This window comes from Heteronotia binoei, unplaced genomic scaffold (genome assembly GCF_032191835.1).
Source record: "Heteronotia binoei isolate CCM8104 ecotype False Entrance Well unplaced genomic scaffold, APGP_CSIRO_Hbin_v1 ptg000509l, whole genome shotgun sequence".
In the NCBI taxonomy this organism is placed as follows: domain Eukaryota; kingdom Metazoa; phylum Chordata; class Lepidosauria; order Squamata; family Gekkonidae; genus Heteronotia; species Heteronotia binoei.
In genome coordinates, this window is record NW_026800043.1 from 32,526 (window position 1) to 55,471 (window position 22,946).

General features: G+C 54.1%; 1 protein-coding gene and 1 non-coding gene across 2 annotated transcripts; one reads left to right on the top strand and one right to left on the bottom strand.

Moving 5' to 3' along the window:
* Positions 1 to 332: 332 nt before the first annotated feature.
* Positions 333 to 21,818, bottom strand: LOC132590659 (sodium-dependent proline transporter-like). The gene is made up of 14 exons (XM_060263625.1): positions 21,674 to 21,818; positions 17,569 to 17,700; positions 15,566 to 15,720; positions 15,040 to 15,092; positions 13,282 to 13,420; positions 10,508 to 10,642; positions 9,518 to 9,621; positions 9,291 to 9,415; positions 7,328 to 7,440; positions 7,075 to 7,209; positions 5,542 to 5,641; positions 3,485 to 3,603; positions 2,169 to 2,342; positions 333 to 667 (listed from the first exon to the last, which is right to left on the bottom strand). Exons 2-14 carry the CDS (start codon positions 17,672 to 17,674, stop codon positions 515 to 517), a joined length of 1,611 nt encoding a protein of 536 aa, XP_060119608.1. The 5' UTR covers positions 17,675 to 17,700; positions 21,674 to 21,818; the 3' UTR covers positions 333 to 514.
* On the top strand, positions 2,571 to 2,641 carry TRNAN-GUU (transfer RNA asparagine (anticodon GUU)). The gene has a single exon. It is a non-coding gene; the product is annotated as a tRNA-Asn (tRNA).
* Positions 21,819 to 22,946: the final 1,128 nt, after the last annotated feature.

A 22,946-nucleotide genomic window follows, 5' to 3' on the forward strand; every position in this document is an offset into this window, starting at 1 on the left:
CAGCTTTTTCTATATACTCCAGTCCCAGTTGTTCTAATCGTTCCTAGCACTGGCAGCTTGGAGAAGGAGGTTCAGGGGAGTTGGGCTGGAGTTCCAGCCGCCCAAGCCCAGGGGTTGAGGGGCACCCCTGAAGAATAAGCCCCCGGGGGCACTCAGGGCCCAGGTGGGGAAATGACGAGGCCCAGTCAAGGCCCCTCCATGCTGCTGGGGGTAAACTGTGCAAAGGAACCATGCGAGAAAAGTCCGCCAGCAACGTACACCTCAACTGTTTAAGCGCACATACATGCACTCCACCCACACATGTCCTCTGCTTCGCTTAAAAACAAGAGTGCCCGCCATTTCCTGCCCAGTAGCAGCCCGTCTTCCTGGAGCGCCATCTTTCTCGTGTCCTTGCCAAGAGACCCTGCCAGGCAGGCTGCCCTTCTGGGCCTCATCACCAGGGCAGGCAGTCCTCTTGTACCCAAGCTCGCCTGCAAGCTGCCCCTCAGGGGTGGGAAGCATCCTCCCTTTCCGTTCACGCCTCGCTGCTGCCCTGGTGCTGCCAGGACCCCGTGAAATCGTGGTCCGTCAGGTTCACAGTATAAGGGACGTCGATGACATGGTGAGGCAGGTCACGCCCGCTTGTGGTGCGCCAGGAATTCAGGGGGTGGATGGCTTTCCTGAACCTCTGAGAACAGAGCAGAGAGAAGACAGCTGTCACTCACAAAAGCTCCCCCACCCACCCCACCACAAATTTCGTTAGTCTAACTTAAACTAGAAGATGAAGATGAAGAAGATATGGGATTTATATCCCGCCCTCCATGCCAAAGAGTCTCAGAGCGGCTCACAATCTCCTTTCCCTTCCCCCCCCCCCACAACAGGCACCCTGTGAGGCGGGTGAGGCTGAGGGCTCTCCCAGAAGCTGTTCTTTCAAGGACAGAGTCTCAGAGCGGCCTAGAATCTCTTTTCCCTTCCTCCCCCACAACAGACGGGTGGGGCTGAGAGAGCTCTCCCAGCAGCTGCCCTTTCAAGGACAATCTCTGCGAGAGCTCTGGCTGACCCAAGGCCATTCCTGCAGGTGCAAGTGGAGGAGTGGGGAATCAAACCCGGTTCTCCCATATAAGAGAGCTCTGGCTGACCCAAGGCCATTCCAGCAGCTGCAAGTGGAGGAGGGGGGAATCAAACCTGGTTCTCCCAGATAAGAGAGCTCTGGCTGACCCAAGGCCATTCCAGCAGCTCCAAGTGGAGGAGTGGGGAATCAAACCTGGTTCTCCCAGATAGGAGTGCGCGCACTTCACCACTACACCAAACTGGCTCTCCAAACTACTACTTAAGCTACTACCAGGGCCAGGTCCTTCTCGGTTCTGGCCCCAACCTGGAGGAATCAGCTCCCTATAGAGATCCGGGCCCTACCTGGCTTATTAGCCTTTCGTAGGGCCTGTAAAACGGAGCTGTTCCGCCAGGTCTTCGGGTGAGGTGGCGGGCATCTGCCCATTAGAACGGTCAGCCTCTGCTACTGTATATCCTACTACAGTGATTCACTGCACCGTCCAGTGGCACCATCTCATCACAATTGTTCTGCCGAGCTATTTTGTTTATGGAACAATTGTAATTGCTTCTATTAATATATGATTTTAATGTGATTAGGGTTTGTAGAATCTTTCGGACTCAATGCACAGCAGCCAAGAAGGTCTGAGCGCCTGCTCCGGCTGCAACGCCACTGAGGATGTTCTCCGCAGCTGAGAACGAAACGTCTGGAAGGAAAACTTTCTCCAGTAGAACACGGCACTTGAGCCCGAAAGATTCTACAAACCCTAATGATGTTACCAGCCGTGAAAACCTGAAATCTTTGATTTTAATGTGATTTTTATTTATGTTGTGCTCTGCCCTGAGCCCCCTATGGGGGAATGGGTGGAATATAAATAAACTAATAATAATAATAATAATACTTGACTCTTCTAGTCCAGGTGTGGCTGAGAGAAGAGGGCCTTGTGGAAGGTGCTCCCCTTAGGATGGAGGCAGAAGCCAGATTTGACCTTCTGAGCTCCCACTTGGAGCTACGCGGAGACATCCTTCCACTCCCCGATCAAAGCTGGATGCAAAGCTGCTGACGGGGGAGCCCGTGTTCCCCGTGCCACAGTCTCCTCTGCAGCCCCCTCCCCCAGCCAAGTGCGGCCCCCTCCACTCACGTCCGCCAGCGTCCCAGACTCCTTGCAGAGAGCGACTCCGGCCCACAGCGGGATCTGGATGCAGGTCACGACCCCCAGGCAGACCCCCAGGGCCTCCCCCCAACGGGGATACTGGTAGGGGCCGTAGTGCAGCGTCGTACTCGAGAGATCCAGGAAGATGTAAAAGAGGATGAACTGGGGAGGGAGCAAAGAACACCAAAGAGAGTCAAGGGTCTCAGCTGCCTCTGGACATCTGGGAAGGGGGACAGATTGCCACAGACCCCACCCCCTACGGAGCAGCCGGTGGGTTTTCTCCACTAGTCTACAGGCAGCAACTGCCCAGGAGACAAAGCAATGGACGTTTGCCTGCCTTAGACAAAGAATGACAAGAGCAACAAACCAATTCACTGATCTTGAAGGGAGGGAGGGTGGCTCAGTGGTAGAGCATCTGCTTGTTAAGCAGAAGGTCCCAGGTTCAATACCCGGCATCTCCAACTAAAAATGTGGTGTCCAAAACTGAACACCAGACTTCAGCTGGAGACCCTGGGGAGCCATGAATGGGGCTGTGGCTCAGTGGCTGAGCATCTGCTTGGGAAGCTGAAGGTCCCAGGTTCAATCCCCGGCATCTCCAACTAAAAATGTGGTGTCCAAAACTGAACACCAGACTTCTGCTGGCTGGCACTAAAGCTGCTGGCACTAAAGTTGTGATCTACTGCTGGGGTGACCAAGGGCAGCTCTCCAGATGTTTTCTTGCCTACAACTCCCATCAGCCCCAGCCATCGGCTATGCTGGCTGGGGCTGATGGGAGTTGTAGGCAAAAAACATCTGGAGAGCTACCGTTGGCCACCCCGATCTACTGCATAAATTAGCTTGCTCTGTGTCCATTTTTCCTGAGCTAAGAGAAAAATGTGCGAGCCGGAGCCTAAAAAAACTGTGAGCTACCTCATACTAACTCAGCTTAGAGGAAACATTCACCTCAAGGTAATAATCCTTAACACAGAGTTTGCCTTTTTCACAACTGCAGCAACCGGGGTTAGTACTTTCATGGAGCTGTCCACTATGACCCCAAGACCACCCAGTCCGACCCCCCGCCCCAGGCACCCCTGACAAATCATTGTCCAATCTCCTCTTCAAAGTCTCCAAGGAGCGAGAACCCCCGATGTCCCTGGGCCACTGAGCCACCCCTGTTGTTAAAAAGTGTCTCCTAATATCCTGATGATCTCTCCCCACCTGCAATTTAAGCCCAGGATTACGCCTGCAGCACATACTTGGTGCTAGAGCAGGAAACAGTGGGGGGGGGGAGGGAGCAGGGGGGCGGGGGCGAGAGGAGGCCTTACCAGAAGCAGCCCTGGGGTGACAACCACCCAGCAGGCCTTGAAGTACAGCACCAGTTTGCTGCACCACGGTGGGCAGAGGCAGATCATGTCCACGATGTCTTGGCAGAATTGGTTCACACCTGAGAAGCAAGGAGAAAGAAAGAAGAAGAGGGAGGAGGAAGAAGAAGAAGATATTTTATTTATTTAATTAATTTAACTTAGTTTATACCCCGCCCTCCCCGCCAAAGGCTGGCTCAGGGGTGGGTCACAGGTTAGGCTCAAGCAGCGACCAAACAGAATAAAAGAGCAATAAAAACATAGGACGCAAAAAACAACTGTTAAAACATCCGTATCAGTAGATGCTCGTGCAATCGTTCAGACAAACAATTTAAATTTCAGGAATAACAGATGACTAGTTGGTCAGTAATACTGGATTTATATCCCACTCTCCACTCCAAATCCCAGAGTCTCAGAGCGGCTCACAATTTCCTTTACCTCCCCCTGCCCCCACAACAGACACCCTGTGAAGTGGGTGGGGCTGAGAGTGGTCTCCCAGAAGCTGCCCTTTCAAGGACAGCTCTGCAAAAGCTATGGCTGACCCAAGGCCATTCCAGCAGCTGCAAGCGGAGGAGTGGGGAATCAAACCTGGTTCTCCCAGATAAGAGAGCTCTGGCTTACTGCAGGCCATTACAGCAGATGCAAGTGGAGGAGTGGCGAATCAAACCCGGTTCTCCCAGATAAGACAGCTCTGGCTGACCCAAGGCCATTCCAGCAGATGCAAGCGGAGGAGTGGCGAATCAAACCCGGTTCTCCCAGATAAGACAGCTCTGGCTGACCCAAGGCCATTCCAGCAGCTGCAAGTGGAGGAGAGGGGAATCAAACCCCGTTCTCCCAGATAAGAGAGCTCTGGCTGACCCAAGGCCATTCCAGCAGCTGCAAGTGGAGGAGTGGGGAATCAAACCTAGTTCTCCCAGATAAGAGAGCTCTGGCTGACCCAAGGCCATTCCAGCAGCTGCAAATGGAGGAGTGGGGAATCAAACCCGGCTCTCCCAGATAAGAGAGCTATGGCTGACCCAAGGCCATTCCAGCAGCTGCAAGTGGAGGAGGGGGGAATCAAACCCGGTTCTCCCAGATAAGAGAGCTCTGGCTGACCCAAGACCATTCCAGCAGCTGCAAGTGGAGGAGGGGGGAATCAAACCCGGTTCTCCCAGATAAGAGAGCTCTGGCTGACCCAAGACCATTCCAGCAGCTGCAAGTGGAGGAGTGGGGAATCAAACCCGGCTCTCCCAGATAAGAGAGCTATGGCTGACTCAAGGCCATTCCAGCAGCTGCAAGTGGAGGAGGGGGGAATCAAACCCTGTTCTCCCAGATAAGAGAGCTCTGGCTGACCCAAGGCCATTCCAGCAGCTGCAAGTGGAGGAGGGGGGAATCAAACCCGGTTCTCCCAGATAAGAGAGCTCTGGCTGACCCAAGGCCATTCCAGCAGCTGCAAGTGGAGGAGTGGGGAATCCAACCCGGTTCTCCCAGATAAGAGAGCTCTGGCTGACCCAAGGCCATTCCAGCAGCTGCAAGTGGAGGAGTGGGGAATCAAACCCCAGATAAGAAGAGGAGGAGGAGGAAGAAGAAGAAGACTGCAGATGTAGACCATACCCTTCTCTCTGATTCAGAGTGGCTTACAATCTCCTATATATTCTCCCCCCACAACAGACACCCTGTGAGGTAGGTGGGGCTGAGAGAGCTCTCCCAGAAGCTGCCCTTTCAAAGACAACTCCTGTGAGACCTATGGTTGACCCAAGGCCATTCCAGCAGCTTGAAGTGGAGGAGTGGGGAATCAAACCCGGTTCTCCCAGATCAGAGTCTGCACACTTCACCATTACACCAAACTGGCTCTACACCAAAGGTGCTGAGGGCAAGTATTATGGGAGCCAGGGTGCTGGCCGAGAGGGAGCACTGGCAGGCAGTGAAAAATGGTATCCGGGTTGGGTACTGGCCCTAACGAGGAACGTGGGATTGCGGCCTTCCCTTTGGTCGGTCGTGCCCGGAGATGGGCAGGAAATGGGGCCCTGCGAGGGACTCACCGTAGAAGAAGGCCACGCCGAGGCACATGAAGAGGACGATGATGATGAGGCCAAAGCTGGTGCTGTAGGCGTCCAGGAGGGTGAACCAGTAGATGCCCCCCTGGGTGAGAGAAGGAAGAGCCACAGGGCAGCTGTGAAGAGGGAGGAAGGCAGCCCCAGGACTACCCCTGGCCAGACAACTGACCACCCCTCCCCTTCAAGCCTGAGGGCCTGGACTTAGTCACCCTCACACCTTTAATTCTTCTTCATAAAACACTCTGAGCAGGTTCCTGGAGAGGTGGAATAAAACATTCCTGAAATATTTAAGCCCAGCAGCTGCCCTTCTAGATGGCCCCACTTCCCCTTGGGTGGCAACGGAGCTGTCCAAGAGACCAGTCTGGCCTGGCAACTGTGAGCAAACAGGGAGGTGCTGGAGGGCTCCCTCGCAAGCCTCTGGGGTTGAACTCGCGGCCAGCTGGACTCCGATGCCTCCAACCCTCATCGGCTCCTTTGCCAGCAGACCTAATTGGCAGAACCTTCAAATTGCCGATTGACAGACAAGGCCAGGCTGTAAACCTCCTTTGCCACCTCAAAGCACCTTGGCAGCAGCAGATGCCTCTAGGGATCGGAAGCTGGGACCGCAGTCCCTCGTGACTTCCTTGATGGCCCCTGCCCCCCCCCTGGGCTGGCTGAAGGAGAAGAACAGAAGGGCAGAAGAGAAGCCCTGTTGGATCAGGCCAGTGGCCCCTCCAGTCCAACACTCTGTGTCACAGAAGAACATAAGAGAAGCCCTGTTGGATCAGGCCAGTGGCCCCTCCAGTCCAACACTCTGTGTCACATAAGAACATAAGAGAAGCCGTGTTGGATCAGGCGAGTGGCCCCTACAGCCCAACACTCTGTGTCCCATAAGAACATAAGAGAAGCCCTGTTGGATCAGGCCAGTGGCCCCTCCAGCCCAACACTCTGTGTCACATAAGAACATAAGAGAAGCCCTGTTGGATCAGGACAGTGGCCCCTCCAGCCCAACACTCTGTGTCACATAAGAACATAAGAGAAGCCGTGTTGGATCAGGGCAGTGGCCCCTCCAGCCCAACACTCTGTGTCACAAAGGAGCCAAAAAACCCAGTTGCCATCAGGAGGCCCATCAGTGGGGTCAGGACACTAGAAGCACTCCCACTGTGCCCCCCTCAAGCACCAAGAATAAAGAGCATCACTGCCCCAGACATAAGAACATGAGAGGCCATGTTGGATCAGGCCAATGGCCCATCCAGTCCAACACTCTGTGTCACACAGGGGCCAAAAAACCCAGGTGCCATCAGGAGGTCCACCAGTGGGGCCAGGACACTAGAAGCCCTCCCACTGTCCCCCCTACCCCCCAGCACCAAGAGCACAGAGCATCACTGCCCCAGACAGAGATTTCCAAAAATACGCTGTGGCTAAAAGCCACTGATGGACCTCTGCTCCAGATGTTGATCCAATCCCCTCTTGAAGCTGGCTGTAAACATAAGAAGGGAAGCTCCTAGGGAACCCTAGGGTGGTCACACGTCCTCTCACCTCGGTAATCAAGAGGAGGCCCAGCAGGTAGAAGGTGAAGCAGAGCCCCGCCAGGAAGAGGGCCTTCCGCCTGAAGTCGCGCAGGGAGGGGAACTCGTCCATTACTGCCGTCGTGATGCCTTCCATGTTGCCAAACTGACAAACACACAGGGGCAGTCAGGGGGAAGAAAGAGGACGGGGCTTTCCCAGGCCTGCCCCACACCAAATCCCCAGGGCTGCAGAGGGGAGGGGGGCGTTTGCCGTGGCAGCTCACCAGAGTGTCAATCCCCAGGGTGAAGAGCATCAGGAAGAAGAGCACGGACCAGAAGGCTGAGCCTGGCAGGAGAGCCAGAGCTTCCGGGTAGGCCACAAACGCCAGCCCAGGGCCTGCGGAGGAAGGAAGGAAGGAAGGACAGCTGCTGTAAAATGCTCTCTCAGCCCCACCCACCTCACAGGGTGTCTGTTGTGGGGGAAGGAGATAAAGGAGATTGTGAGTCGCTCTGAGTCTTTGATTCAAAGAGAAGGGCAGAGATAAATCTGCAGTCTTCTTCCATTCACCAGCAGGCAACAGAATGAGGAGAAGGGGAATCCATGTCCTTGCACCCCCCCCCCTCCATTGGAAGAGCCTTGGAACACCTCTGCCCCCCTGCAAGGAGGAAAGAGTCCCTGCAGCCGAACGGGCCTAAGCTTGGGACTTAGAGCTTTGGGTTCCGATTCCATATGCTGGCCCACAAGTCCAAATCTACTTAATATACAAAACACCAAACACCCACAAATCAGTGAATCTGCACAAGTGGCCAAAAAACCCCCAGGGGCCATCAGGAGGTCCACCAATGGGGACAGGACACTAGAAGCCCTCCCACTGTGCCCCCCCAAGCACCAAGGATACAGAGCATCGCTGCCCCAGACATAAGAACATAAGAGAAGCCCTGTTGGGTCAGGCCAATGGCCCATCCAGTCCAACACTCTGTGTCACACAGGGGCCAAAACCCAGATGCCATCAGGAGGTCCACCAGTGGATCCAGAAGCTCTCCCACTGTGGCCCCCCAAGCACCAAGAATACAGAGCATCACTGCCCCAGACATAAGAACATAAGAGAAGCCATGTTGGATCCAGTCCAACACTCTGTGTCACACAGGGGCCAAAAAAAACAAGTGCCATCAGGAGGTCCACCAGTGGGGCCAAGACACTAGAAGACCTCCCACTGTTGCCCCCCACAAAGCACCAAGAATACAGAGCATCCCTGCCCCAGACATAAGAACATAAAAGAAGCCATGTTGAATCAGGCCAATGGCCCCTCCAGTCCAACACTCTGTGTCACACAGGGGCCAAAACCCAGGTGCCATCAGGAGGTCCACCAGTGGATCCAGAAGCTCTCCCACTGTGGCCCCCCAAGCACCAAGAACAGAGAGCATCACTGCCCCAGACATAAGAACATAAGAGAAGCCATGTTGGATCCAGTCCAACACTCTGTGTCACACAGGGGCCAAAAAAAAACAAGTGCCATCAGCAGGTCCACCAGTGGGGCCAGGACACTAGAAGACCTCCCGCTGTTGCCCCCCACAAAGCACCAAGAATACAGAGCATCACTGCCGCAGACATAAGAACATATGAGAAGCCATGTTGGATCAGGCCAATGGCCCATCCAGTCCAACACCCTGTGTCACACAGGGGCCAAAAAAACCTAGGTGCCATCAGGAGGTCCAGCAGTGGACCCAGGACACCAGAAACCCTCCCACTGTGCCCCCCCAAGCACCAAGAAGGAGGTTTGATTGGCTGAGCAGATTTTTTTTAAACTATTGTTTTGGATTCAGCTGCCCCCACAGCCAAAGATCTTCCCTGTGTGACTGAAGGTCAGCTGGGGCGGCCATTTTGTGGCCAGTTCCACCATCCGAGGCAGCCATCTTATGCTGTGCTCACCGCACCGTTCCAAAGGTGCTCAGAGGTTTATAAAGGCTGGGGACTCCAATTTTAGAGGGTAACGAAAAGCTGGGCCGGATGGACGCCCCTCTGGGCTGCCTCAGGCGCTGCGTTTCCTCAGTCAGGGCCAGACCATGGCCTCTCTCCAGGGGTCGGAGGTCACCAGACCAGTGAGACCCATCAGGCCTCATCTCAGGCAGAAAAGCAGCCACGTCCCTGAATACATCGCCAGGGTCTTCCTGGAGAGAAGCTGAAAAAAAGGGAGAGGGCTGGGTTGGGGTGGGGAGAGGGCTGAGGCTCCTTCTCCATCTCCTGACCTGTGTCCGCCACTTCCCCCACCGGCACCTTCTTCCGCCAGGCCATGTGGCCGAGGATGGAGAAGATGGCGAAGCCAGCAAAGAAGCTCGTGCAGCAGTTCCCGATGGCGATCACCAAGGTGTCCCTGCGGGCGAGAGAGGGATGCGGTGAGACAGCAAGTCTACTTGGCCTAATTGTTCATCTGGCCCTGGGAATCAGGACCGGTGGATTCCCATCCCAGACTCACCTGATCACATTGTTGTCAAACTTGTTGTAAGAAGCCATGGAAAGGAGGCCGCCAAAACCGATGCCCAAAGAGTAGAAGATCTGGGAAGCAGCGTCGTTCCAGACCTGCGGCAGGGTGAGAGCTCAGTGTGAAGCTCGCCGGCAACCATAAGATCATAAGAGAAGCCGTGTTGGATCAGGCCAATGGCCCCTCCAGTCCAACACTCTGTGTCACATAAGAACATAAGAGAAGCCCTGTTGGATCAGGCCAATGGCCCATCCAGTCCAACACTCTGTGTCACATAAGAACAGAAGAGAAGCCATGTTGGATCTGGCCAATGGCCCCTCCAGTCCAACACTCTGTGTCACATAAGAACAGAAGAGAAGCCATGTTGGATCAGGCCAATGGCCCCTCCAGTCCAACACTCTGTGTCACATAAGAACAGAAGAGAAGCCCTGTTGGATCAGGCCAGTGGCCCCTCCAGTCCAACACTCTGTGTCACATAAGAACATAAGAGAAGCCATGTTGGATCAGGCCAGTGGCCCATCCAGTACAACACTCTGTGTCACATAAGAACATAAGAGAAGCCCTGTTGGATCAGGCCAGTGGCCCCTCAGTCCAACACTCTGTGTCACATAAGAACATAAGAGAAGCCCTGTTGGATCAGGCCAGTGGCCCCTGCAGTCCAACACTCTGTGTCACATAAGAACAAGAGAAGCCATGTTGGATCAGGCCAGTGGCCCCTCCAGTCCAACACTCTGTGTCACATAAGAACATAAGAGAAGCCCTGTTGGATCAGGCCAGTGGCCCATTCACTGACACAGTGTTGGACTGGGTGGCCCATTGGCCTGATCCAACATGGCTTCTCTTATGGTCTTATGTTCTAAAGAGTTCTTTTAAGGCTGCAAGGACCAGCCCGTTGCCCTCCCCTGCTTCCAACATGAAAAGTGGACCTTTGGGATGCTGAAGGCGCACCTCAGACCACATTCCACCCTAGCAGAACCAGCGTACCTGAGCACTGCGCAGCCGGCTCCAGTCTGTTGAGAGGTAGAAGCGGACCCCGTCGATGGAGCCCTCCAGGGTGGCACCCCGGATGATCAGGACCACGATGACCAGGTAGGGGAAAGTGGCCGTGAAGTACACCACCTGGCACAGAGAAACAACCAGCGTTCCCGCCAAGCTGAGTTAGCGTGAGGTAGCTCACATTTTTTTAGCCTCTGGCTCACACATTTTTGTCTCGGCTCAGGAAGCAGAATTTTTGCTCACCAGACTCCACAGCGTAGAGGGAGGATTGGATAGAACCAGGCCTTGGATTCAGTGGGAGCTCATAGGAGAGCAGCTGCTGAACCTTTCTGAGGTTTCCCCCTCCTCTTCCCCACCTCCCTTGTCCACTTAATAGGAGGTGCAGCTGCATAACAATCCCTGGAGAGCAAGCAGCCAGCCAGCCACCAGGGGCTTTGCCACACCCCCAGCAGCCCTCATTAACCCCGGGAGAAGCCCACCCAGACCACCCTTTCTCCACTTCTTATGCGATTTTGGACAGCAGGTGGCTTGTTGGCCTTTTGACTGGGGAGGGGGGGGGGCGGCCGGCAGACCAGGAGAGCACCAGGTGAGTGAGGCCTACTTGGGCTTTTTTATAGAATCATCTAGGGTCATCTAGTCCAACCCCCTGCACAATGCAGGAAACTCACAAACCCCTCCCCCTAAATTCACAGGATCCTCATTGCTGTCAGATGGCCATCTAGCCTCTGTTGAAAAACCTCCAAGAAAGGAGAGCCCACCACCTCCTGAGGAAACCTGTTCCACTGAGGAATCGCTCTAACGGTCAGGAAGTTCTTCCTTATGTTGAGCCAGAAACTCTTTGGATTTAATTTCAACCCATTGGTTCTGGTCCTGCCTTCCGGGGCCACAGAAAACAATTCCACCCCATCCTCTATAGGACAGCCCTTCAAGGACTTGAAGATGGTGATCCTCTCACCTCTCAGCCGCCTCCTCCAGACATTCCTCTAGCCCAAGCAGGCCTCGCTCACCAGGGGCCCTCCTTTCTTGCGTCGGGTTGCTTTTGGCTGGGGGGGCAGGGGCAGCATATGCTAATGAGCTCCGACACTTATTTTTCTACAAAACGACCCATGGGTATAAACCCTTGGAAAAGTGGCAGAGGGGGCCATTTGCAGGTGTCAGACACAGGCAGAAGAGGGCACCTCCACGGCCCCACAGGAGGGAGATGCTGGAGGCTCCCTCTAATGGGTGGTCCACTAAAGCCAGCACCTGAGCAGACCTTTGACCACGCTGAGGAGCGAGAAGAGAGAAGAAGATGAAGAATATATTGGATTTATATCCCGCCCTCCACTCCGGAGAGTCTCAGAGCGGCTCACAATCTCCTTTACCTTCCTCCCCCACAACAGACACCCTGTGAGGTAGATGAAGATAATGGATTTATATCCCGCCCTCCACTCTGAAGAGTCTCAGAGCAGCTCACAATCTCTTTTTCCTTCCTCTCCCAAAACAGACACCCTGGGTGTTTTCGCACTCACGTTTTACTGGCGCCACGACCCTCCTCACGCCGGCGGATCTGCAGTGATTTCGCACTAGAAGCGCCGGCGCAGCCCATTGCGCCGGCTACTTCCGTCGCTAAGCCAGCGCAAACGTTTTCCTGCATCTTTGCGATTTCCATTTGCGCTGGCTTAGCGACGGAAGTAGCCGGCGCTTCTGGTGCGAAATCCATGCAGATTCGCCGGCGTCAGGAGGGTCGTGGCGCCAGTAAAACGTGAGTGCGAAAACACCCCCTGTGAGGTAGATGAAGATACTGGATTTATATCCCGCCCTCCACTCCAAAGAGTCTCAGAGCGGCTCACAATCTCCTTTCCCTTCCTCTCCCACAACAGACACCCTGTGAGGTAGATGAAGATATTGGATTTATATCCCGCCCTCCACTCCGAAGAGTCTCAGAGCGGCTCAAAATCTCCTTTCCCTTCCTCCCCCACAACAGACACCCTGTGAGGTAGATGAAGATATTGGATTTATATCCCGCCCTCCACTCCGAAGAGTCTCAGAGCAGCTCACAATCTCTTTTTCCTTCCTCTCCCAAAACAGACACCCTGGGTGTTTTCGCACTCATGTTTTACTGGCGCCACGACCCTCCTCACGCCGGCGGATCTGCAGTGATTTCGCACTAGAAGCGCCGGCGCAGCCCATTGCGCCGGCTACTTCCGTCGCTAAGCCAGCGCAAACGTTTTCCTGCATCTTTGCGATTTCCATTTGCGCTGGCTTAGCGACGGAAGTAGCCGGCGCTTCTGGTGCGAAATCCATGCAGATTCGCCGGCGTCAGGAGGGTCGTGGCGCCAGTAAAACGTGAGTGCGAAAACACCCCCTGTGAGGTAGATGAAGATACTGGATTTATATCCCGCCCTCCACTCCGAAGAGTCTCAGAGCGGCTCACAATCTCCTTTCCCTTCCTCTCCCACAACAGACACCCTGTGAGGTAGATGAAGATACTGGATTTATATCCCGCCCTCCACTCCGAAGAGTCTCAGAGCGGCTCAAAATCTCCTTTATCTCCCTCCCCCACAACAGATACCCTGTGAAGAGGATGGGGCTGGAGAGGGCTCTCACAGCAGCTGCCCTTTCAAGGACAACCTCTGCCAGAGCTCTGGCTGACCCAAGGCCATTCCAGCAGGTGCAAGGGGAGGAGTGGGGAATCAAACCCGGTTCTCCCATCGAAGAGTCCGCGCCCTTCACCACGACACCCACCTGGCTCTCCTGGCCCGATGCCCAGCGACACTCACCTTGCCCGAGCTGTGGATGCCTTGCAGACTGCACAGGAAGATGAGCAGCCAGGCCAGCAGTAGGCACAGTGCCAGGGGCCACCTCACAGCGCCGGGGTCTTCCAGGCCAGAGCTGTGCACCACTCCCAGCACCTGCTCGCTGGAAAGCACAGAGGGAAGGGCTGGGGAGTCTTGTGGCGAGTGGGGAAGCATCCCACCCCCCCAATCCCACTTCCACGTGAAGCCCATCCTGCCCAGGCACCAGCCAGGTGCTGCCCAGAGGGAGGGCTGCGTCAGTCTGGCCCGGCAAGCGTTCTCCTCGGAAAGTAGCCCCCCAATGCTGCTCTGAGCAGCTGCCCTGCCTTTCCACCACCAGGAAACGGCCTGAACTGGATGCTCCTTCATCGGGCATCTCTAAAGACGGGACTCTGCCGAGCATCAAGAAACCTCTGGGGTTCTTCCCCGCCTGGGTGACGGAGGGAGGCGGGACCGCCCACCCAGGGCACTCAGGGATCCAGGGTTATGCCTCCCTCTTGCCACAAGGTGGAGCCACATCTGCCCAAGCCTCAGAAGTAAAGAATTCAAGCTTCGGTCCAATTCAAGAAATATCTGGGGACTTTGGGGGTGGAGCCAAGGGACTTTGGGGGTGGAGTCAGGAGACATTCAAGTGGAGCCAGCATAATTGAACTCCAATGGCCAGGGAGTTCTGGCCATCACATTTAAAGGGACTGCACACCTTTAAAATGCCTTCCCGCCATTGGAAATAACGAAGGAGTGAGGCACCATCTTTGGGGGCTCATAGGACTGGGCTCCATGGACCAATCTTTTTGAAACTGTGGGGGGGGGGGCGGTGTTTTGAGGAGAGACACTGGATGCTATGCTGAAAATGTGGTGCCTCTACCTCAAAAAAACAGCCTCCTCTCAGAGCTCCAGATAACCATGGATCAATTCTCCATTATACCCTATGGGAATTGGTCTCCATAGGGAATAAGGGAGTGCCCCACACCTCTTTTTGATGACCCTGAAGCGAGGGGAGGGCCTCCAAACCGGGGAATCCCCTGCCCCCACCTGGGGATTGGCAACCCTAGTTAGACAACAGCACGTTTAAAAAAAAAAAAAAAAGATTCCCGGGTGTGATTAAAGTTGCACACACTTGCCCGGGTGTCGAAATCTGCTGCTGCACTGAAGCAGGAAAGCTTGGACAACTCCACTTGCTCCATGAGCCAGCCCAGGGGGGCCAAACTGTGGCTCTTTCACAAATCTTGTGTGGCCCTGCCAAAAAACTCCCCCCCCCCCCATCAGCTGGCTTGGAGAAGACATTGCTCTCTTCAGCTGGCAGGATGGTGAATGCACTTCTAGTTAAAGTTGCTTTCTTTCCACCTCTCTCTCCAAATCCATTTTCCTTCCTTCCTTCCTTCCTTCCTTCCTTCCTTCCTTCCTTCCTTCCTTCCTTCCTTCCTTCCTTCCTTCCTTCCTTCCTTCCTTCCTTCCTTCCCTCCCTTCCCTCTCTCTCTCCCTCCCTCCCTTTCTTCCTTTCCTTTCCTCTCTCTCTCCTCTCCTCTCCCTTCCTGTCCTGCAGCTCCCAAACATCTGACATTCATGTCTTGTGGCTCTCAAACATCTGACATTTATCCTATGTGGCTCTTATGCTAGAAACGTTTGGCCACCCCTGAGCCACCCCTGGCCTCACTCCTCTTTGCAGGCAGATTCTCCTCCCCCCCCAACTGCTGAATTCCACCCCCCCAAACCCCAGTTCCAAACCAGGCCGCAGAGACTCACTTCCAAAAAGCTTCGCTGGCGCTGATCTGGGAGGCGTTCCCCAAGGAGACGTTCTGAAAAGCACACGAAGGGAGCAAACCAAGTTAGTGTGTGTGTGGGGGGGGGGTTCTGGCACTAGGGATGCTAGACTCCAGGGGTTGTGGATTCCCGGTTGTGGAGGTCTCCAGGCTACCCCTGGAGACCTGCTGGAATCACAACCGGTCTCTAGGCTACAGAGAGACCAGTTCCCCTGCAGAATATGGCTGCTTGGGAGGGGGTGGGGAGGCAGACTCTGTAGTGCTATACCCAGTTGCGGCCCCTCCCCTCCCCACACCCTGCCCTTCCCGGCCTCCACCCCCCAAACCTCCAGGAATTTCCCAACCCAGAGCTGGCAACCCTAGCTGGGACCAATCTGGCTCTCAAAAGACCAAATCACACCAAGTGGGGCTACACAGCGCTGCTGGGGGGAGCAGGTGCTCCCCATTCCCAAAGACCCCCCTCCAGTACCTCCTGCTTCACAGACACCCCCTCCCCCCCCCCGCAGCACCTGGGCTTGGCAGAGGTGGGCGTTCTGTTGGGCGTCACAGGACCAGGGCAAGGGGCTCTGGAAGGACATGCCCAAGTAGTAGAAAGTCCAGGCGAGGATGACGTTGTAGTAGAGGGAGACCAGCGAGGAGACCAGCAGCATCCCGATCCCGATCCCTGCGGGGGGAGAGGAGGGCAGTCAGCCTCCAGCCTGACAAGCTGCCCCCCCCCCCAAAGAGACCATCTGCACCCCCACACATACTGCTGCCCATTTACCGTGGGCAGACCCCTGAGATGCCTCACTTGCCTCTTGGTAGGGGGCAGAGGTAGGCACTGTAGCCAGTTGTTGTTCAGAGAATCCTAGAGTTGGAAGGGACCTCCAGGGTCATCTAGTCCAACTCCCTGGACAATACAGGAAACTCACAAACACCTCCCTTTAAATTCACAGGATCCTCATCGCTGTCAGATGGCCATCTAGCCTCTGTTTAAAAACCTGCAAGGAAGGAGAGCCCACCATCTCCCAAGGAAGCCTGTTCATAGAATCCTAGAGTTGGAAGCAACCTCCAGGGCCATCTAGTCCAACCCCCTGCACAACACAGGAAACTCACAAGCACCTCCCCCTAAATTCACAGGATCCTCATTGCTGTCAGATGCCCATCTAGCCTCTGTTGAAAAACCTCCAAGGAAGGAGAACCCACCACCTCCCAAGGAGAAAGCCTGTTCATAGAATCCTAGAGTTGGAAGGGACCTCCAAGGCCATCTAGTCCAACCCCCTGCACAACACAGGAAACTCACAAGCACCTCCCCCTAAATTCACAGGATCCTCATTGCTGTCAGATGGCTGTCTAGCCTCCAAGGAAGGAGATCACACCACTTCCTGAGGAAGCCTGTTCCACTGAGGAACCTCTCTAACAGTCAGGAAGTTCTTCCTAATGTTGAGCCAGAAACTCTTTTGATTTAATTTCAACCCGTTGATTCTGGTCCTTCCTTCTGGGGCCACAGAAAACAATTCACCCCATCCTCTATAGTTCAGCCCTTCAAGGACTTGAAGATGGTGATCCTATCACCTCTCAGCCGTCTCCTCTCCATAAGAAAAGCCCTGTTGGATCAGGCCCATGGCCATCCAGTCCAACACTCTGTGTCACACAGTGGCCAAAAAACCCAGGAGCCATCAGGAGATCCACCAGTGGGGCCAGGACACTAAAAGCCCTCCCACTGTTGCCTCATCCATGCACCAGAATACAGAGCCCCAGACACTATGCTGTGGCTAATAGCCACTGATGGACCCCTGCTCCAGAAGTTGACCCAATCCCCTCTTGTGGCGGAATTTATTTTGGGTTGGCCCTCCTTATGATCCTAACCATATTCTTTATGGTCTTAAACATATTCTTTATGAAACCGGCTGCAGGAACTCTTTCTCAGAGTAGCCGTTCTCTTATGAAGTAGACTTTAAACTCTTCAAAGACCTTAGGAGCCTCTATATTTCTCTATGATTTTTGGCTGCAGTTATGAACTTGACCACCAGAGCGCTAAGCCAGGGGTGGCCGATGGCTGGGGCTGATGGGAGTTGTAGGCAAAAAAACATCTGGAGAGCTACCATTGGCCACCCGTCCTAGGGCATTACACCTTGCTGAGGCCCCTCCCCACTCTGAACCCTGCCTTCCCCAGACTCCGCCCCCAAATCCCCCAGCCTGGAGTTGTCATCTTAAAGCATCTCCTTTTTGTTCTAGCTTCTCTCCACTTCTCTCGCCTCAAGAAAAGTCATGATTTGCATGTGGCTCCACTGCCCACGCTGTGCTCCTTTTGGATGCTGACGGGGGCAGGGATGACAGTCCTCCGTAGTGACCCTGGAGCCACACCAGCTGGAGGGCTGGGACTTCACGAGGCCTCCTGTTCTTCAAGCACCTTTCTGGGTGCAGCTGGACTTCATGGGTGGATCAATCCCAAGGTCTGAGGGGAGGCTTGAGCGGAAGGAGATGCTGCTGCCAGTCCAGGACAACCCCTTCAGATGCCCTGGGCACCTACCTTTCAAGAGGGGGCAGCACTTCCAGACGGTGATGGGCCCTGCTGCCCCGTACTGGCCGAGGCTGAGCTCCATCAGGAAGAGGGGCAGCCCCGTGAAGAGCAGCATGATGGTGTAGGGGATCAGGAACGCTCCTGGGGGAGACGGAGGGGAAGGAATGGGACCGTCAAGCAGAGGACCCCCAGCAGCCTCACGGATAAGAACATGAGACAAGCCATGTTGGATCAGGCCAGTGACCCCTCCAGTCCAACACTCTGTGTCACACAGTGGCCAAAAAACCAAGTGCCATCAGGAGGTCCACCAGTGGGGTCAGGACACCAGAAGCCCTCCCACTGTGCCCCCCACCAAGCACCAAGAAGACAGAGCATCATTGCCCCAGACGTAAGAACAAAGAGAAGCTGTGTTGGATCAGGCCAATGACCCATCCAGTCCAACACTCTGTGTCACACAGTGGCCAAAAAACCAGGTCCCATCAGTGGGGCCAGGACACCAGAAGCCCTCCCACTGTGCCCCCCCCCAAACACCTGCCTACCTGAGGGACCGTCTCTCCCCACATGTTCCCCAGAGAGTACTGAGATTGGGAACTCAAAACCTCCTTGTTGTCCCCGGGCCAAAGAAAGCCCGTTTGAAATCTACGAGGGATAGGGCTTTCTCCGTAATGGCCCCTTCTGGTGGAACCAGCTGCTGGAAGAGGTAAGGGCCCTGCGGGATCTTGCTCAATTCCGCAGGGCCTGTAAGACAACCCTCTTCCGGCAGGCTTACAACTAACCAGCACTGAAATTTGAAATCGAGTGTAGTTTTATAAGACTGTAGAATGTTTTAATATTTTTATTATGTAAATTGTTTGCATTGTTTAATTTTAATTATGTAAATTGTATGAAATGTTTAAACTTTTATGTCTCATGTTAGATTTTATATGCTGTAAGCCGCCCTGAGCCACTTGGTGGGAAGGGCGGGATATAAATTACAAATAAATAAATAAATAAAATAAAGAACATATGAGAAGCCCTGTTGGATCAGGCCAATGGCCCCTCCAATCCAACACTCTGTGTCACATAAGAACATAAGAGAAGCCCTCTTGGATCAGGCCAATGGCCCCTCCAGTCCAACACTCTGTGTCACATAAGAACATAAGAGAAGCCCTGTTGGATCAGGCCAGTGGCCCCTCCAGTCCAACACTCTGTGTCACATAAGAACATAAGAGAAGCCCTCTTGGATCAGGCCAATGGCCCCTCCAGTCCAACACTCTGTGTCACATAAGAGAAGCCCTCTTGGATCAGTCCAATGGCCCCTCCAGTCCATGTCACACAGTGGCCAAAAAACCAGGTGCCATCAGGAGGCCCATCAGTGGGGCCAGGACACCAGAAGCCCTCCCACTGTGCCCCCCCAAAACACCAAGACCATAAGAGAAGCCATGTTGGATCAGGACAATGGCCCCTCCAGTCCAACACTCTGTGTCGCACAATGGCCAAAAACCCCAGGTGCCATCAGGAGGTCCATCAGTGGGGGCAGGACACTAGAAGGCCTTCCACTGTACCCGCCCCCCCCAAGCACCAAGAACATAAGAGAAGCCATGTTGGATCAGGCCAGTGGCCCCTCCAGTCCAACACTCTGTGGCACACAGTGGCCTCCACAGTGTCCTTCACAGTGGAAGGGCTTCTAGTGTCCTGGCCCCACTGATGGACGGCACCTGGGATTTTTTTTGGCCACTATGTGCCACAGAGTGTTGGACTGGAGGGGCCATTGGCCTGATCCAACCGGGCTTCTCTTATGTTCTTATGTGACACAGAGTGTTGGACTGGAGGGGCCACTGGCCTGATCCAACATGGCTTCTCTTATGTTCTTATGTGACACTGAGTGTTGGACTGGAGGGGCCATTGGCCTGATCCAACAGGGCTTCTCTTATGTTCTTATGTGACACTGAGCGTTGGAATGGAGGGGCCACTGGCCTGATCCAACAGGGCTTCTTTTATGTTCTCATGTGACACAGAGTGTTGGACTGGAGGGGCCATTGGCCTGATCCAACAGGGCTTCTCTTATGTTCTTATGTGACACTGAGTGTTGGACTGGAGGGGCCATTGGCCTGATCCAACAGGGCTTCTCTTATGTTCTTATGTGACACTGAGTGTTGGACTGGAGGGGCCATTGGCCTGATCCAACAGGGTTTCTCTTATGTTCTTATGTGACACAGAGTGTTGGACTGGAGGGGCCACTGGCCTGATCCAACAGGGCTTCTCTTATGTTCTTATGTGACACTGAGTGTTGGACTGGAGGGGCCATTGGCCTGATCCAACAGGGCTTCTCTTATGTTCTTATGTGACACTGAGCGTTGGACTGGAGGGGCCACTGGCCTGATCCAACAGGGCTTCTCTTATGTTCTTATGTGACACAGAGTGTTGGACTGGAGGGGCCACTGGCCTGATCCAACAGGGCTTCTCTTATGTTCTTATGTGACACTGAGTGTTGGACTGGAGGGGCCATTGGCCTGATCCAACAGGGCTTCTCTTATGTTCTTATGTGACACTGAGTGTTGGACTGGAGGGGCCACTGGCCTGATCCAACATGGCTTCTCTTATGTTCTTATGTGACACAGAGTGTTGGACTGGAGGGGCCATTGGCCTGATCCAACAGGGCTTCTCTTATGTTCTTATGTGACACTGAGTGTTGGACTGGAGGGGCCACTGGCCTGATCCAACAGGGCTTCTCTTATGTTCTTATGTGACACAGAATGTTGGACTGGAGGGGCCACTGGCCTGATCCAACATGGCTTCTCTTATGTTCTTATGTGACACAGAGTGTTGGACTGCAGGGGCCATTGGCCTGATCCAACAGGGCTTCTCTTATGTTCTTATGTGACACAGAGTGTTGGACTGGAGGGGCCACTGGCCTGATCCAACAGGGCTTCTCTTATGTTCTTATGTGACACAGAGTGTTGGACTGGAGGGGCCATTGGCCTGATCCAACAGGGCTTCTCTTATGTTCTTATGTGACACAGAGTGTTGGACTGGAGGGGCCACTGGCCTGATCCAACATGGCTTCTCTTATGTTCTTATGTGACACTGAGTGTTGGACTGGAGGGGCCACTGGCCTGATCCAACAGGGCTTCTCTTATGTTCTTATGTGACACAGAGTGTTGGACTGGAGGGACCATTGGCCTGATCCAACAGGGCTTCTCTTATGTTCTTATGTGACACAGAGTGTTGGACTGGAGGGGCCACTGGCCTGATCCAACATGGCTTCTCTTATGTTCTTATGTGACACAGAGTGTTGGACTGGAGGGGCCACTGGCCTGATCCAACAGGGCTTCTCTTATGTTCTTATGTGACACTGAGTGTTGGACTGGAGGGGCCACGGGCCTGATCCAACAGGGCTTCTCTTATGTTCTTATGTGACACTGAGTGTTGGACTGGAGGGGCCACTGGCCTGATCCAACAGGGCTTCTCTTATGTTCTTATGTGACACTGAGTGTTGGACTGGAGGGGCCACGGGCCTGATCCAACAGGGCTTCTCTTATGTTCTTATGTGACACTGAGTGTTGGACTGGAGGGGCCACGGGCCTGATCCAACAGGGCTTCTCTTATGTTCTTATGTGACACTGAGTGTTGGACTGGAGGGGCCACTGGCCTGATCCAACATGGCTTCTCTTATGTTCTTATGTGACACAGAGTGTTGGACTGGAGAGGCCACTGGCCTGATCCAACAGGGCTTCTCTTATGTTCTTATGTGACTCAGAGTTTTGGAGTGCAGGGGCCACTGGCCTGATCCAACATGGCTTCTCTTATGTTCTTATGTGACACAGAGTGTTGGACTGGAGGGGCCACTGGCCTGATCCAACAGGGCTTCTCTTATGTTCTTATGTGACACAGAGTGTTGGACTGGAGGGGCTACTGGCCTGATCCAACAGGGCTTCTCTTATGTTCTTATGTGACACAGAATGTTGGACTGGAGGGGCCACTGGCCTGATCCAACAGGGCTTCTCTTATGTTCTTATGTGACACAGAGTGTTGGACTGGAGGGGCCACTGGCCTGATCCAACAGGGCTTCTCTAATGTTCTTATGGCTTCTCTGTCCCCAGCCATGAAGGGTTTCGCCCCTCGATGCACTTACCCCCTCCATTGCGATAGCAGAGATATGGGAAACGCCAGACATTGCCCAGCCCCACGCAGTACCCCAAGCAGGAGAGAAGGAACTCATATTTCCCACCCCAAGTCTCTCGGGGCTGGATGGGCCCCAGCAGGGAGGGGGGCGAGGGGCTGGGCCTGAAGGCTGGGCTGGCTTTGGGCCGGACCGGCAGAATGCGGGGGGTGGTTTACTTCCAGGATGGTCCCATTCAGCTCGACGTCGTTCCCCTGCAGTGAGAGAAGGGAGGAAGACAGAGGATGGAAGATGGGAGGAAGAGAAAGGCTAGATGGCCATCTGACAGCAATGCGGATCCTGTGACTTTAGGGGGAGGTGTTTGTGAGTTTCCTGCATTGTGCAGGGGTTGGACTAGATGACCCTAGAGGTCTCTTCCAACTCTATGATGCTATGATTTTGATAGAGCAGTTCCTCAGTGGAACAGGCTTCCTCAGGAGGTGGTGGGCTCTCCTTCCTTTTTTTGTTTTTAATAAATATTTTTATGTTTTATTGACTCTTGTAAAATTGACCATTACAACGCAGGAATGTTGGAATTACAAATAACCCTTCCCCCCCCCCCCCAACCCTCCCCATCTTCTCTTAGTCTTTCCCCCTCAGCCAAGGGCTCCCCTTCCTTGGAGGTTTTTAAGCAGAGGCTAGGTGGCCATCTGACAGCAATGAAGATCCTGTGAATTTAGGGGAGAGGTGTTTGTGAGTTTCCTGCCTTGTGAGGGGGTTGGACTAGATGATCCTGGAGGTTCCTTCCAACTCTGTGGATTCTATGATTCCATAGGTAGAAAATGAGGTTCAAACTTTGGGAGAACTCTTTTGCTACAGACTTCATACTGGAGGTTTGACCTCATGAATTTAGGGGGAGGTATTTGTGTGTTTCCTGCATAGTGCAGGGGGTTGGACTAGATGACCCTGGCGGTCCCTTCCAACTCTTGCATTCTCCTTCCTTGGAGGTTTTTAAGCAGAGGCTAGATGGCCATCTGACAGCAATGAGGATCCTGTGAATTTAGGGGGAGGTGTTTGTGAGTTTCCTGCATTGTGCAGGGGGTTGGACTAGATGACCCTGGCGGTCCCTTCCAACTCTTGCATTCTCCTTCCTTGGAGGTTTTACAACAGAGGCTAGATGGCCATCTGACAGCAATGAGGATCCTGTGAATTTGGGGGGAGGTATTTGTGTGTCTCTCTGATTCAGAGAGAAGGGCAGGGTATAAATCTGCAGTCTTCTTCTTCTCCACTCGCAGCTGCTGGAGTG

Bases quoted from the DNA above. Each gene is read 5' to 3' on its own strand.
- LOC132590659 (XM_060263625.1), bottom strand. From the start codon at position 17,674: ATGCTGCTCTTCACGGGGCTGCCCCTCTTCCTGATGGAGCTCAGCCTC. The intron at 7,441-9,290 runs GTCAGGAGATGG...CTTCCTCCGCAG, and splicing joins GGGGGAAGTGGCGGACACAG to GCCCTGGGCTGGCGTTTGTG. The intron at 7,210-7,327 runs GTGAGCTGCCAC...TGTGTTTGTCAG, and splicing joins CCCTGGGGATTGACACTCTG to TTTGGCAACATGGAAGGCAT.